This window comes from Gobius niger (genome assembly GCF_951799975.1).
Source record: "Gobius niger genome assembly, chromosome: 1".
NCBI lineage: Eukaryota > Metazoa > Chordata > Actinopteri > Gobiiformes > Gobiidae > Gobius > Gobius niger.
In genome coordinates this window covers 39,637,649-39,647,424 of record NC_136852.1, presented here as the reverse complement: position 1 = coordinate 39,647,424, position 9,776 = coordinate 39,637,649, and the positions used below count along the sequence as shown (strand labels likewise).

The following is a 9,776-nucleotide window of genomic DNA, read 5'->3' as shown; positions in this document are numbered from 1 at the left end:
CCCGCTGGATTTGATTCAGGTTAGTGTATCTCGCCCCGAAACATAAAATTCTGACATTTAAGAAGTTAAGTTGACTTTTACAGAGAAAGAGGGAGGCTTATTGTTGTGGACCATAGAGACTAAAGTGGAGTCTTCTAATCTGAAGTCCAGTAAACCCATAATCATTAATGTGTAACTATAGTAGGTGATATGTGAGTGATCCAGTCCAGTCTGTATATAAGAGTGAGCCTGTATCTCTGGAGCTCAGATTCACGATGGAGAGACTGAGTGTGTTGTGTCTGTCGCTGATGCTCTGCTCTCTGTCGGGAGCTGAACTTCAGGACAATGAGATCATTGGACAAAGAGAAGTCAGTCCAGAGAGCGTGAATGTGCCGGAGCCTCAGCCCTGTCCCTCAGACCTCCACACTGTGCTCCGAGAGATGAGCGTGAAACTGGCCGAGAACAGACTGATGATCCAGCAGCTGCAGACGCTCAACCAAGGTGAGAATGAACCTTTTTCTACATCGTAGCTCCAGGCTAACTGGACTGCTCTCTCTGTCAGAACAAAACGCAAAACTGGCTAAATATGAAGTCAGGATTGAGGAGCAGCAGACAAGGATGGAGCAGATGCAAACACATGACCAAGGTGAGATTAAAGACGGCACTTCTCTCTGATACAGCAAAGTATGTTTGGGACAGTTTGTTGCTTTGACAGTAAATATTAATCTGTGTCTGACTCACATGGTCTTCCTTCTGCAGAACAAGCCGCCAAACTGAAAGAGCTGGAAAATCAAGTGAACACACAACAACAAGGTCAGGAAAATGTTTGTGCAATTTTCATTTCCATGAAGTGGACACTCCAAAGCAACAAGATGATCATTTCTCATCCATTCAGTGCATTTCTTCGTTCTTGCCTGATTTAAGACACATTGTTTTTGCTTCAGCCCAAGCCTCTGAACTAAAGAGCTTAAAGACACGGACCAACGTGACTGAAAACCAAGTGGAATCTCTGAGGAGAGACAGAGCAGGTGAGACTTTTACTGACGCTTTGGAACCAGAAGAAGAACATACAAAACAACAGGAAGGTTTTTTTTCAACCAGTGATGTCGTTGTTGAACTTCTCATTCCAGTGGGACAAGTGGCTTTCTCTGCCTCTTTGATGGCATCAGGCTCTGGAACTCTTGGACCAATCAATGCTGAAATCACTCTGGAGTTCAAACATGTGGTCTCCAACATTGGAAAGGCCTACAGCCCAGACACAGGTGAAGGAACTTACAGTAAATAATAAGTTTGTCAACACTAAACTATGTCTCCTACAGGGTTTTTCACTGCCCCGGTGAGAGGAGCCTATCACTTTGAGTTCTACAATCTTGCTCATGGAGGTTCACACAGTTCAGGGGTCAGGTTAGTGAAGAACGGAGAACATATTTTTACTGCAGCTGAATATCAGACAAATGGATACGGCACCGCGGCCAATGGAGTCACTCTGCTCCTGGAGGCCGGAGACGTGGTGTTTCTGCGTCTGCGGACGAACAGTGTCATCTATGATAGTGGAAGTCACTACAGCACATTCAGTGGTCACCTGCTGTTCCCCATGTGAGACTCGCTGTTTTCAATGACTAATGATGAGGCGTTCATGACCAGCTCTTTAGAACTTACAATTTTTTTTTTTTACTTTTTAATTGTGTTTTTATCACTTTTCCAGCATGTTCTTGTTCACTCTTTCTTTAAAAAAATAAAAAGTATAAAAGAACCAGCTTTTGATGAACTGATCCCAAAGACTCGGTTCTCACTAAACAGCCATGAATCCCATCACTATTTATTCACAATGCTTAAAGATTGATACAGTTGTATTCTGTACATCCCTTTAAGATGCTCTGTGATTGTATGTTTGTTTTGACTGTACTACGTTGTTTTTTTTGCTTGTTTGTCTGAAATCATCTGTAAAGCACTTATGTCTGTGTCAGTTTTAAATGTGCTGCTGAAACAAATCACGGTGATTTGAGCCCATCTGGAACAAACTGACATTGTTGTAGCCGCAATTAATTCACAGTATGCAGGCTACACAGAATCCTCCATATTATATTTATCATCAGTACTTAGGAGAAATAAATAAAGCCATAACCACCTCACTTGTTGCACATAGAATTGACTTTATACTTCTACATTTACATTGGTGGATTTGATGTCAATAATTTCAACAACAATCAAGGACAACTGACCAGCAAAGAAAGGCTTAATAATAAGATGTCGACCCCGGGAGGACGTGTGGCCAGAGGAGCAGCTCCCCTCACGCTCTGCATCCTCGATACTACACAGTTAATGTTCAAGTTGAGCTGATTCTCACGACTCGAGAGAAGTGCAACACGCTCATGTCTTAAGTGAACTTTTTTCTGTTCTTGAGCGTAATTTCCTCGTCCAGACTTTGTCTCGCTGCTGGGTCAATGTTTATCTCACCTTCACAAATACACAATTGCTTTTGAAAGAGTGATTTCTTGATGGATAAACCAAATGCTTTTGAAACAGTTGATCACAGCCTCAATACATCCAATAGGGATATTCAATTTTACATTTAATTAATCATTTTCATGTCTCAAAATGCCCTTTGATTCCAAAATTTGCAATACTATACTTTTGTGAAGACCTCAAAATCACGTTATTTAAGTGAAAATAACCTTTTTTTCAATCTGCAATATCTAATAAATCCCTCATCAAAAAATGTTTGGTTTTACTTTTTTCTAATCCTCAGACACTGAACTTTAGTTTGGCACTAGTCTCTTCTTCTTCACAAGACCTGCGGGGGTTATGCTTTAAAACATTTACCACATTGTGCCTCATACACTGTCAATGTTAGACCCAGTGACAGGCTGGCATCAAATGGCTTGTATCACACTAAATAAGGAGGCCAAAACATTTTTGACTAATGGCTGTTGTCAAGTTTCTTCAGCTCTCCCAAGTGCATCTCAAAATGCATCAGATTGATGCTTTAACCCCTTAACTCCCACCTAAACCGAGCACATTTTCTCCAGTTTGGCTTTACCCCAGTCCAAAAGCTTCTGGAAAAAAGCTGTGAAAATAGCAACAAAACTGAGACGAAAACAATGATGGAAATGTGACAAAAAAATGAGAAAACATTGACAAAAAAGTGATGAAAAATGTATGAAAAAGTGGCAAAAATGTCACAAGAAATTGACAAAAAATGGACGAAAAAATGACAAAAATGTGACAAAAAAATGACCAAAAAATGACAAAAACTTGACAAAAAATGACAAAAAAATGACAAAAATGTGACAAGAATGTGATAAAAAAAAATGTACCAAAAATGTGACAAAAAATGACAAAAAAATAACAAAAAAGTTACAAAAATGAGTTGACTACCCAACAAAAAAATTATGGAAAAAGAATCTGATGACGTGAGGAAAAAGATCCTCTCGGTTCAGGCGGGAGTTAAGAGGTTAAAGGAACAGCCCACCGTTTTTACATACTGTGATATGTTCTGCACGTCTGACCTGTTTAGCTGCATATCTGATTCTACACATTAATGATTACCGCACAGCCATTATAATAAGATTGTGTAGAGCACAAGTAGAAGGACTGGCGCATTGTTGTGACCAAAGGATTTATTGTTGTGTGTTTTTGATGTCCTCCAGTAGTTTTATTATTCTTTTATTTTGTTGTAATAGTTGTTGGTTTATTTCATTGTCCTTTTTCAATTGTTTTGTGAGTATCGATGTTAGTGACTCCCCTCGGCGCTTTCATGGACGTGCTGGTGTGGTGCTCCTTTCAGGCAATGATGAGTGGCGGGACAATCGATGGCCGGGACCCTGTTGCCTCATGCATGGATCAAACCAGGGCCATGTCTCTGCTGTCCCGTGTTCAGGTGATGTCCCCGTTGGTGGTTTGATCAGCTCCTAAAAATGACAACATCATTAATATGTTGGCACAGTGACAGCCATGTGAGACCCTTTATTCCACTGAAGTGCAACACTGGTGTATTTCCTGAAAGGAGACGTTATATGTGTAAGAATGTATTCCATTCACCATCAATTAAATGTCTCACCCAGGTGAGAAATGTGCAAGCACGGTTTACTAAAATGTGACCCTGTGTTCACACGTGAGCTGCCTTATATTTGGATTTTAAGTTGTCCCATTTTTTGGACGCTTGAGGGCCCGTAATTTGGCCCTCAAGGCCCATCTCCTGGACCACCTGCCTTTTGGTAAGAAAAGGCTGTAATTAGTCAGTGTGCATGAATTCTTTACGTGAACGGAGGTTGAGAGACTCTGCTTAATGATATTTGACATGATGATAATGTACTTACTTACCATGCAGCCGCCACCATGTAGCGCTTCCCTGTAAACAGGTGCGCCAGGCTGCTGCGAGCCATGATGAGCTTGCTGGTCTCTTCATCGCTGACTGAAAGAACAAAATGATCATGGTTTGAGGCGACTCACGCACCAATATGCACGTATGGATTACATCCACAGGACAATACTTGTACAAGTTTTTTGGGGGGGTTTTAACCTGAAGTTGTCCAATTGCTCATTGTTTTTCTAACAAACAGGGTTGCCGTTTTTGGCTGATGATGGCCAAATTAGAGGTGAGATTATATGGGACTTAATTTGTGTTAGTATGGAGGACATGTAAGGATTAAACAACGAGGAGCCGCATTAGACGGTTATATTGCACAGCGCGGAGTCAAGAACACCACGATGCGCAGTGGAGTGGAGTTACACCTGGGCCTCACGAACTGAAACTTTTATGTCTGAATTTACTAATCCAGACAAATATGCTTCAATGCAGGATCATTTTATGTACGCCTGAACATGATGAATAGCCTTAACCGTTTTCAATAGAAATGTAAAGCTCATATGTTATTAACAGTAGCTAACCTAGCTGCTCACTCTCCTCTAATGTAACAAAAAAGTATTAAAAAGTGGCCCAAAAATGCCACAAAAGAGCTACAGTTTTGTAGGTCTTAGCTTTCAAATGAGACGTTACTCTAGCCTATAGGCAGTGACCTCCAGTCCAGAAGCTTTTAGATTTGGGTAAAGCTGAACATGAACAAGGCCTCTGATACAGTTGATCAGGTCCAACATTTGTGGATGTTTAAGGGAAGCTTCGTTATAATATCCTGTTCATGTTACACCGGCTCCACAGTTAGAAATAAATGTCGTCACCTTCATTGTGGAACAAGGATTCTCTTTGATGTCGGTTTATTGTTTGATTTGAACAACAGGGCAGTGTCTAAAGTAGTTCTCCTTATCTAAAGTCCAGTGAGATTAAACGATGATAGATAATATGATACCGTCTTTATACGAGCAGAGCCTTATCCTTGGGGATGATGGACATACATGAAGTTATAGTTTAAATAAATGAAGAAAAATCATTGCAGTAACATCGTGACTAAAACTTGAGGTTTCAGGGCTTCCTTTTGCACCAGCTGTTCTTAGGCTGACACCAGATACAGCAGGAACCAGATGTTTACATACACTTTATAAAAAGATGCATTTGTGCAGAATTTTCTATACTGTTTTATTTTACTTTTTTACAAAACCTAAAGTTCACATACATGTCATTAAAATTTGGCGGCATTGCCTTTAAACTGTGTAACTCTGGTCAAACCTTTTGGATTTCCTTCCACAAACTTCTCACAATAGTTGGATGAGTTTTGGTCCATTCGTCCAAACAGAACTGGTGTAACTGAGACACATCTGTAGCTGCCTTGCGTGCCTATGCTTTTTCAGCTCTGCCCATACATTTACAACTAGACTGAGATCAGGACTTTGTGATGGTCACTTCAAAACATTGACTTCCTTTCCTGAAGTCACTTTGTAACCAGTTTGGCTTTGGGTCATTGTCCATTTGGAAAACCCATCTGAGCCCAAGCTTTAACTTCCTGCTCTGGAGATGTTGCTCCAATATTTCCACATAGAGTTCTTTCTTCTTATATTTATGCAACTGTGAAGCACTTTGAATTGCCTTGTGTATGAATTGTGCTCTACAAATAAACTTGCCTTGCCTTCATGATGTCGTCTATTTAGTGAAGCGCACCAGTCCATCCCTCAGCAAAACAACCCCACAGCATGATGCTGCCCCCCCGTATTTCACAGTTGGGATGGTGTTCTCATGGTCATTATGGACAAAGAGACACATGATATGTCTCCAAACATTAAAGTCTTTATCCTTGTGTTTCTTTTGGAGTCAGAGCTTCTTCCTGGCAGAGTTCCCTCTCAGCTCATGTCGGTGCAGGACTTGTTTCACTCTGGATAATGACAAACTCTTACCAGGTTCAGCATCTTCACCAGGTCTTTTGCTTTTGTTCTTGGGTCGATCTTCACATGTCAGACACAGCACTTTCATCTCTGACACAGAACCCGCCTTCTTTCTGATCTGTAAGATGACTGGACGTTTACATCATTGTTTAAACCAATGAACCTTCAAGTGTCTGTAAATTACACCAAAGGATGAAGCAGCTTGTGCTTCCAAGTAGATGTCTTAGTGCAGTGGTTCTCAACCTTTTGGAGCCGTGACCCCCATTATAACAGGTAAAGGGGTTCGTGACCCCCCGCCCGGGTCACACTGTGAAAAATAGGAACATTAGCCTACATAATTCTTAAAAAACAAAAAGGAAAAAAAACAAATGGCTGAAATAAAATTCATGAAACTCCTAACAAATAATGGCCCTCTGGTCCAATAGCAAACACGTGCTACAATAAAACATTAGATTATTTGCTAATGAAAATATGTATATTTTATCCTAAATGATCTGGCGATCCCCAAATTTTGTCTCGCGACCCCCATGGGGGTCTCGACCCCCACTGGTTGAGAACCACTGTCTTAGTGTATGTAAACTTCTGACTTTGGAGAAGGTAACAAAAGCATTTCTAAAAAGTTCTATCTCTCGTTTTTCTGGTATTTAGCAAATAGAAATAGTGTTTAAAATTTGAAATTGAACTGAAAGAGTCAAAGTTAATTGTGGTTTCATGTCAGTGAGAAAAAATGTGTCTTTTTATAAAGTGTAATTAAACATCTGGTTCCCGCTGGATTTGATTCAGGTTAGTGTATCTCGCCCCGAAACATAAAATTCTGACATTTAAGAAGTTAAGTTAACTTTTACAGAGAAAGAGGGAGGCTTATTGTTGTGGACCATAGAGACTAAAGTGGAGTCTTCTAATCTGAAGTCCAGTAAACCCATAATCATTAACGTGTAACTATAGTAGGTGATATGTGAGTGTCCAGTCCAGTCTGTATATAAGAGTGATCCTGTATCTCTGGAGCTCAGATTCACGATGGAGAGACTGAGTGTGTTGTGTCTGTCGCTGATGCTCTGCTCTCTGTCGGGAGCTGAACTTCAGGACAATGAGATCATTGGACAAAGAGAAGTCAGTCCAGAGAGCGTGAATGTGCCGGAGCCTCAGCCCTGTCCCTCAGACCTCCACACTGTGCTCCGAGAGATGAGCGTTAAACTGGCCGAGAACAGACTGATGATCCAGCAGCTGCAGACGCTCAACCAAGGTGAGAATGAACCTTTTTCTACATCGTAGCTCCATGCTAACTGGACTGCTCTCTCTGTCAGAACAAAACGCAAAACTGGCTAAATATGAAGTCAGGATTGAGGAGCAGCAGACGAGGATGGAGCAGATGCAAACACATGACCAAGGTGAGATTAAAGACGGCACTTCTCTCTGATACGGCAGAGTATGTTTGGGACAGTTTGTTGCTTTGACAGTAAATATTAATCTGTGTCTGACTCACATGGTCTTCCTTCTGCAGAACAAGCCGCCAAACTGAAATTTCTTTGTTCTTGCCTGATTTAAGACACATTGTTTTTGCTTCAGCCCAAGCCTCTGAACTAAAGAGCTTAAAGACACGGACCAACGTGACTGAAAACCAAGTGGAATCTCTGAGGAGAGACAGAGCAGGTGAGACTTTTACTGACGCTTTGGAACCAGAAGAAGAACATACAAAACAACAGGAAGGTTTTTTTTTTCACAAAAGCATTGAGTTCAACCTGTGATGTTGTGGTTAAACTTGTCATTCCAGTGGGACAAGTGGCTTTCTCTGCCTCTTTGATGGCATCAGGCTCTGGAACTCTTGGACCAATCAATGCTGAAATCACTCTGGAGTTCAAACATGTGGTCTCCAACATTGGAAAGGCCTACAGCCCAGACACAGGTGAAGGAACTTACAGTAAATAATAAGTTTGTCAAGACTAAACTATGTCTCCTACAGGGTTTTTCACTGCCCCGGTGAGAGGAGCCTATCACTTTGAGTTCTACAATCTTGCTCATGGAGGTTCACACAGTTCAGGGGTCAAGTTAGTGAAGAACGGAGAACATATTTTTACTGCAGCTGAACATCAAACAAATGGATACGGCACCGCAGCCAATGGAGTCACTCTGCTCCTGGAGGCCGGAGATGTGGTGTTTCTGCGTCTGTGGCAGAACCGTGTCATCTATGATAGTGGAAATCACTACAGCACGTTCAGTGGTCACCTGCTGTTCCCCATGTGAGACTCGCTGTTTTCAACGACTAATGTTGAGGCGTTCATGACCAGCTCTTTAGAACGGCTCTTTAACCTCTTACCTTGTTTTTTTTTTTCACTTTTTAATTGTGTTTTTATTACTTTTCCAGCATGTTTTTGTTCACTCTTTCTTTAAAAAAAATAAAAAGAACCAGCTTTTGACAAACTGATCCCAAAGACTCGGTTCTCACTAAACAGCCATGAATCCCATCACTATTTATTCACAATGCTTAAAGATTGATACAGTTATATTCTGTACATGTTTGTTTTGACTGTACTACGTGTTTTTTGCTTGTTTTTCTGAAATCATCTGTAAAGCACTTATGTCTGTGTCAGTTGTAAATGTGCTTGTAGCACCTGTGTAATAACAATGTTATAGATTCTATGGAGTACGTACCTAGTACCTGCGGGTAGGCTATGTAACTACGGAACACAGGAATACAAAAGTGGATGTCGACATAGGCTAGTGACCAGAAGATCTAGTTCGGCTCTAGGAGGGAGTGGACAGGAGGCAAGAGTACGGTTAAGAGGTACCATGTATTTAAAGAAAAAATAGTAATTATAAACCAAAGTGAAAAATATATGCAGCAACCAATAGTATAGATTCTGTGAATGGCCATTCAACATACAAGCGCTTCAATCAATATCCAGTTAGTGAATGCAATTCAAATCAAATGCGACCAAAAAAACTGCACAGTCCGACCGTACATTGATCACAATCAAGAGTCCGCAAACCCAGCGTTGGGAAACCCCAACATCAGGCAAACCACCCCACTTCCCAACCCCTCCACAAGTCCCGGATAAACCCACGTCTGGGTTGAGTGTAATTGTCCATTGGGAAATGTCTGAGGGGGTTTGGGGAATAGTGTGTGTGTGGGCAAGTGAGTTGAGTGGGGAGAGTACGTGGACTACAAGGAGCCCCCTACCAGCCCGGCAGGAGAGTGCGATTCGATTCTTCAGCAGTTTCCAACTGTAGGCTCTAGGCCTGCTCCATCAGCTCGCCATCGGGATTAGAACCTGGCCGGTTTAGCGATCTATCTCTACCCACAAGCGCTTTTTCTCGCGGGTTGGGTCACGGTAGGAGACTCCTGTAGCACGACTCTGATCTTGCTTTCCCCACTGCCTCTGCACACTGAATGCGCAGCGCCATATTAGAACTCACGATACGCCGCCCCGACCCATGTGACTCGATGACGTCACCGGAAGCGAGCGCAGTGATTGGTTACAGGCGTGGGGGAAAAAATAGTGAATGGGAACGGTAGGAACAGGCTG

At 41.7% G+C, this 9,776-nt stretch overlaps 2 protein-coding genes across 2 annotated transcripts; both read left to right on the top strand.

The window, feature by feature from the left end:
- Positions 1-254: 254 nt before the first annotated feature.
- Positions 255-1,579, top strand: LOC306974054 (uncharacterized protein; the record flags this gene model as incomplete). The annotated part of the gene is made up of 6 exons (XM_079571166.1): positions 255-480; positions 542-625; positions 739-792; positions 924-1,007; positions 1,110-1,241; positions 1,299-1,579. The coding sequence occupies 6 exons, from the start codon at positions 255-257 to the stop codon at positions 1,577-1,579; spliced, it is 861 nt and encodes a 286-aa protein (XP_079427292.1).
- A 5,690-nt stretch (positions 1,580-7,269) lies between these two features.
- LOC306973895 (uncharacterized protein) lies at positions 7,270-8,493 on the top strand (the record flags this gene model as incomplete). Its single annotated transcript, XM_079570970.1, has 5 exons — positions 7,270-7,495; positions 7,557-7,640; positions 7,819-7,902; positions 8,024-8,155; positions 8,213-8,493. 5 exons carry the CDS (start codon positions 7,270-7,272, stop codon positions 8,491-8,493), a joined length of 807 nt encoding a protein of 268 aa, XP_079427096.1.
- Positions 8,494-9,776: the final 1,283 nt, after the last annotated feature.